This window comes from Hyperolius riggenbachi, chromosome 6 (assembly GCF_040937935.1).
Source record: "Hyperolius riggenbachi isolate aHypRig1 chromosome 6, aHypRig1.pri, whole genome shotgun sequence".
Lineage (NCBI taxonomy): Eukaryota > Metazoa > Chordata > Amphibia > Anura > Hyperoliidae > Hyperolius > Hyperolius riggenbachi.
Genome location: NC_090651.1, coordinates 270,126,368 through 270,132,367, shown reverse-complemented (window position 1 = coordinate 270,132,367; position 6,000 = coordinate 270,126,368). Strand labels below are relative to the sequence as shown.

The 6,000-nt window shown below is 38.8% G+C and overlaps 1 protein-coding gene across 2 annotated transcripts in view; it reads right to left on the bottom strand.

The window, feature by feature from the left end:
• Positions 1-3,966: 3,966 nt before the first annotated feature.
• Positions 3,967-6,000, bottom strand: part of SDHD (succinate dehydrogenase complex subunit D) — a 32,806-nt gene continuing 30,772 nt past the window's right edge. For both annotated transcript variants that reach the window (XM_068240807.1, XM_068240806.1), the window contains exon 4: positions 3,967-4,363. In XM_068240807.1, coding sequence (XP_068096908.1) covers positions 4,198-4,363 — 166 coding nt within the window. In that variant the 3' untranslated portion in view covers positions 3,967-4,197. The remainder of the gene's footprint in view (positions 4,364-6,000) is intronic.

The window sequence follows — 6,000 nt, the reverse complement described above, 5'->3', positions numbered from 1 at the left end:
GGAGTTTAACACTGCCGTCCTACTGGTTAAGCTATACGTTTCCTGGCAGCTCTGCTGGTCTATTCGGCTGCAGTTGTGTCTAAATCACACCACAAACAAGCATGCAGCTATGTCAGATTTGACAATAATGTCAGAAACACCTGATCTACTGCATGTTTGTTTAGGGTCTATGGCTAAAAGTATTACACACACACACACAAGATAAGCATGATAGCCATGCAACTGGCATTTTAACGCATCTGCTCCAGGATCCAGACGCTGGCAGCCATTCTTCTCCAGGTCATCGGAGGACCTGGATCCCTTGGATGAGATCGCCATTTGTCAAAATGACAACAGATAATATAGTGGTACAACACAGCCCAGAGGATGGAGGGAGAATCGCAGCACTGGATCCCAGGGAGGTGAGAAAGTGCAGGGCTGCTGTAGATCCCACTGCAGTATAATTTATTTTCCTAGTTTTAGGGTCTAAAAGCGCATGAAAAAAAAAAAAAAATGCTCTGATTTTAGACCCTAAACTTCCGAAAAAAAAATCATACCGCCAGGGATGTTAAGGCAAGGTGACATTTAGTATTGCTTTTTTAATAGAGGGCTTTTTGGTCTATATTAGCCCTTTATACTTTCCTAGTGGTCCTGAGTCACCAAGAGCTGTCTGGGCATTCCTTGTGTTTCAGGAAACAGTTGTAAAGTTTTGGTTTTACTACTTTTGCTGTAATTTGCAGCAACCAAAACTGGGCCAATTCCAAACCTCATGAAATTTGCGTACAGCTCAGAATTGATTGTATCTCATTAACAGTCTACTCGACAGCGGTCACAAGGAGTACGTATATTTGGGAATATACCATACTTTTCAGACTATTACACGTATCTAGGTTCAGAGGGCTGAAAATTAGGAGGAGGGGGGGGGGGGTGGAAAAATACTAAACCTGGTGCATCTATGGTGCAGGGGTGTCTTATGGACCTTTTCCTCCCAAACTGTCCTTCAAACCTACACTGCACAGCTACAGTAACCCCTGCTACCCCCACCAACTACACTTACCTCTGATGCCCTCTCTCCCCCCAGTTACATTGCACTACAGCTGCAGTGGAAGATCTCACCTGATCCTACTGACATGCTCCTCTCCCCATCTCTGTTCATATTGCCACTGTGTGGAGCGCATGTGCGCCATTAGGTCACACAGTAACAGGGCAACAGTAACTAGGAAGGACGCTATAACCAGGATGGTGCGTGTACAGCGGCAGGATATGCGGCGGCTGCAGACAGAGACTGAGGGGAAGTGGAGCGCAACGGCTAGGGTCATGCAGCGTGAAGGACGACGCCCTTAGAGGACAAAAGCATACAGCAGCGAGATGACTGGAGACAGAAGAGGAGAGAAGCATGGCAGCAGGATCGGTATATTTAGGATATAAGACACAAAAGCGGCTTATTGTCAGAAAATCTCATTCATGCAGACAAATTATCTCCATCTTGCTTTAAGCTGATTATATAAATGTTTTGCAGATTATTTGAGCGAATTTCAAGATTTTATGATTATAAAGCAGTTACTCTTTAATCAGTTAGATTGTTAGAGTAACCCTTTATGTCATTTTCTGCAGTAAACGGTCCGTTCTCTGTACATGGTTAGGTTTATATTTTAAGATAGAGCTGGAGAAATATTCTGACTGTAATGCCTGTTTAGCGAGGCTTGCCCATCAGAGATATGGCGGAAGCCAAGCCTGCAATATGCTGATATATGTTAATCATGTATAGTGATCATAGAGTTATTCATTATTGAGTTGATCAATAACAGACCTATATATTAAGGTAAATAAGTTTGCTTTCTATATAATTTAGCATGTATTAAAACAAATGGCTGTTTTTTTATGAATACAAACCCAAAACAATGAAGCTTGTGATCAAAACATTACAACCTGTGACCATGCCCCGTTCAGAAAATCCCCGTCAATGATGTACCAAAGAACATGACAATTTCTTAAGGTGGCCGCACACCATACAATTTTTTTAAATATCTGTTTAATTCAAGAATTGCAATCAATTTTTCTGACGTATTGTAACAGTTCAAAAATATGACCAATGTGCCACACACACACATATGTTCAATTTTTCCCCAATTATGTTAAAAATGATTGGAAACTTTAAGAAGATTGCTAGGTTGTGCATATTAATAAACTGACAAACACACCATACAATTTTTAGAAAAATGGAAGAAAAATTTCCAGCATTCTGGATCGATAAAAAACGCAAAAAACCAAGAAATCCGATCGGAATTTTAAGTCGAATGCAAAAAAGCTTTCGATTTTTTTTCGGGAGATCCGATCATATTTATCGAATTGCTGTAAAATCTGATCATTTTATTGTATCGTGTGTGGCCACCTTTAGAATAAGATAAGAACATACGTGATATATTTTGGTTTACCTCACTCCAGTTAGGAGTATCAGATCTAAAAAGATGTCATAAAACACCACTTGGATCATGAGATCTAATTAAAATGTTATTGATGCAATTTTGATTAGAAAAGATGTAGACTGCTTACGTTAATAAGCCAAGTAGCGTCATATATGTACGCACCTGTGCGGATAACCCGATAGTTTACAATGTCCCAAAATGTCATAATGTACCAGTTAAAAATAAAGTTTAAATTTCGTGCGTCACCATAAAATCCCCTAAAAGATACCATCTTAGAAATGGTCATTATAAAACACCTTGCAGGATGGTATATCTATTCCATTGAGCCTGAAACTCTACTGAGAGCGACTACCTGAAAGAGTCTCTACCTTCCACTGTGATTCTAGAACCCAGGAAAGGTAATATGCATTATTCTTTGTGAATTTATTCACAATAGCTTATATAAAACCCTAAAGACTTGTCATTTCAAACTTCAGCATTTTTAAGGGTTTTTTTAAGTTAACTTTTTATGTTATTTATTTTTTTACATATCAAATCAGTAAGCATTACTATTTAAATGCAGTTGCAAGCTTAGGGACAACTACCTAGCTTTGTTTGATGAAGATATGGGAAGAGATTGGGGAAGAGTCTGTGTGCATAGCTAGGGAACTGGCTAATGGACAGAAAGAGGTTTGGTGAATGGATCTCATTCAAAATGGGTGACAGTTAGCAGTGGGGTCCCATAGGGGTCAGTACTGGGTTGAACTTAATGGCGTATGTCTTTTTTTCAACCCAAATAACTACAGTATGTAACTATGTAAGATATATCTACTTAAAGTTCTTTATACAAGAATAGAACTCTATATACTACTAAGGATAAAGCTATATTTGTGTGCACCATACATAGTACAATTTTGAGACAATTATTGATGGAGGATAAAATCTACAGAAGAAGATGAGTTGCTATATTGATGTGAACTTGTTTCAGTAAAGGAAATATATATATATATATATATATATATATATATATATATATATATATATATATATGTTGGCTCCTTTAAGTAGTCAATCATTTAAGGCAGATATTGATCAGATATTTGACATTATATGCTGAATACCGTAGCTTGTCGAAATACATGAAATATATAGAGATGATATGATCAGGATTATTTTTCTCAGGGAAAGCAGTTACATTCTACATTTACAAACATTTATGATGACCATGGATGCCAGTTATTCATTAATCTTTATTTCAAGAATTCAGCAAAGTGTTACTTTGCAAACAAAAGTGGAAATAGTGCAGCGGACCTCAATACAGAGTGTAATATTCCTCAATACAGAGTGTATTATTTAATGTAAGAGGATATAAATGATTGAAAACCTGATGAATGGCCAACAATGTATCAATGTCTTCATTGCCCGGAAAAAAAAAAAAAAATAGTCAATATTTTGATCCATAAAGAAAAAGATCTATTTAGAGAATTTGGATTAGGACATATAGACCTGCTGTGCAATTCTGGGACAAAAAAAAAAAAAAAAAAAAAAAAGAAGAAGAAGAAACTGGCACTGCAACGGGCAGTTGTAGTTTATACATTTTAATTTCAGAAAGAAAATTACTGGTTCCCACATCTAAACATCCTCTGCATATTGGTGGCATCTGGCAGAAGAGAGGACATTCTCAAACAAATGATGGATGTGATATATTATAGTGTGAGGACAGACCCTTCATCCATGTACTATAGTTGCTGGCGTTGTCCATTGTCTCATTCCTCAGACGTACAAACCTGTAGAACATTCATATAGATAGCGATTACAGTCTCCACAGCATAGCAACCGCTTCACAGATGCCAACATCATGGTAATTGAAATAACAAAGGCCAGCAAATGTCAGGGATGAGAGGACCAGCAATCCAGTATTGGCCAGCTTGATCTTTGTATCTCCATGAACGTAGTCAGTCACCACTTGTCCAAGACCCCTAAAAATAATGAAATACATTAGGTGGAAGCTGGTAACATTTACATTATGGCTAACGTTCATAAAGCATTACCGCATGCGGTAATGGAGAATACAGCTGACTTTACAAAGCACTTAGCAAAATGTAAATTCATAAAAGAAGTTACCGCATGAAAAGATGAAATTCCTGAGCAGTGAGGTAAAATACTGCCTTGTGCGGTGATTATCTAAACACACGTCAGTAAATACTCCTATTAGACCTACCGGTAATGGAGTTTCTAAGCGTCTTCCGGGACAACAGGAGATCCGGTCCCTCCTCCGGATCTGGGGAAACGATCAATCAAGAAGCATTAAAAGCCCCCGCCCACCCTCATTCCTCAGTGCATCTATAAGTAGAACCTACTAGAAACCACCAGAAATGAAGATAGCAGAAAAAATATATACACCCCCTAGTGATCCATCTAACCGAAATAGAAAAAATAGAAAGGTGTTCCCAGCTAGGGCCGGGTTATAAGGGTTGTCCCGGAAGACGCTTAGAAACTCCATTACCGGTAGGTCTAATAGGAGTATTTCTCTAACCGTCATCCGGGACAACAGGAGAGATAGACAAGAAGTCTTTTTAGAAGACAGTTTCTCACCTAGGGAGGGACAACTGCTTGGAGCACCTTTCTGCCAAACGACTGATCCTGCTGAGATAGCACATCCACTCTGTAATGTTTGATAAATGTGGATGTCGTCGACCAGGTTGCCGCTTGACAGATCTGCTGTATAGTTGCCCCTGCTCTTTCCGCCCAGGATGTGGACAAGGAACGTGTTGAATGGGCCTTAATATTGGTAGGTACTGGACAGCTACTAGCCTGATAGGCCAGAATTATAGTCTGCCTAATCCATCTGGCTATAGTTTGTTTTGACGCCCGCTGCCCTCTATTTTTTCCTGTATATAGTATAAATAGATTATTCGATTTTCTAAACTCTCTGGTCCTAGACAGGTATGCTAAAAGCGTGCGTCTCGCATCCAAACAGTGAAACTCCCTTTCCTTGTCATTGGAAGGTCTATCACAAAAGGAGGGCAAAATAATCTCCTGAGAACGATGAAATTCTGAAGAAACCTTTGGGATATAGGTTGGGTCTAATCTTAAACGAACACAATCTGGACATATTACCAAAAAGGGATCTTTAATTGACAATGCTTGTAAGTCCCCCAGTCTCCTTGCCGATGTAATAGCTATCAGAAATGCTAGTTTAAAGGAAAGGAGCTTAATGTCAATCTCTTCAATAGGCTCAAAAGGAGGCCTCATAATACAATTGAGTACTAAGGATAAATCCCATTGAGGAAAAATCTTTTGCCTAATCGGAGTCGATCTTTGAATTGCCCTGAAAAAATTCTTCACTAATTCTTCCTGAGCTAGATGCCTGTCTAACAGGATAGATAGTGCTGAGCATTGCACTTTAAGGGTACTGGGTGCCAGCTTCATCTCAAAACCATCATGAAGAAAATCTAGGACTGAACTAGTCAGCTTACAATTTTTGTTTTTAGAAGTACACCATGATAAAAAGACCTTCCAGACCTTCCGATAAATTTTCTGAGTTACCGGCTTCCTACACTTCATGAGCACTTCAATAACTTTCTCTGAAATACCCTTACCTCTCAGAATTACC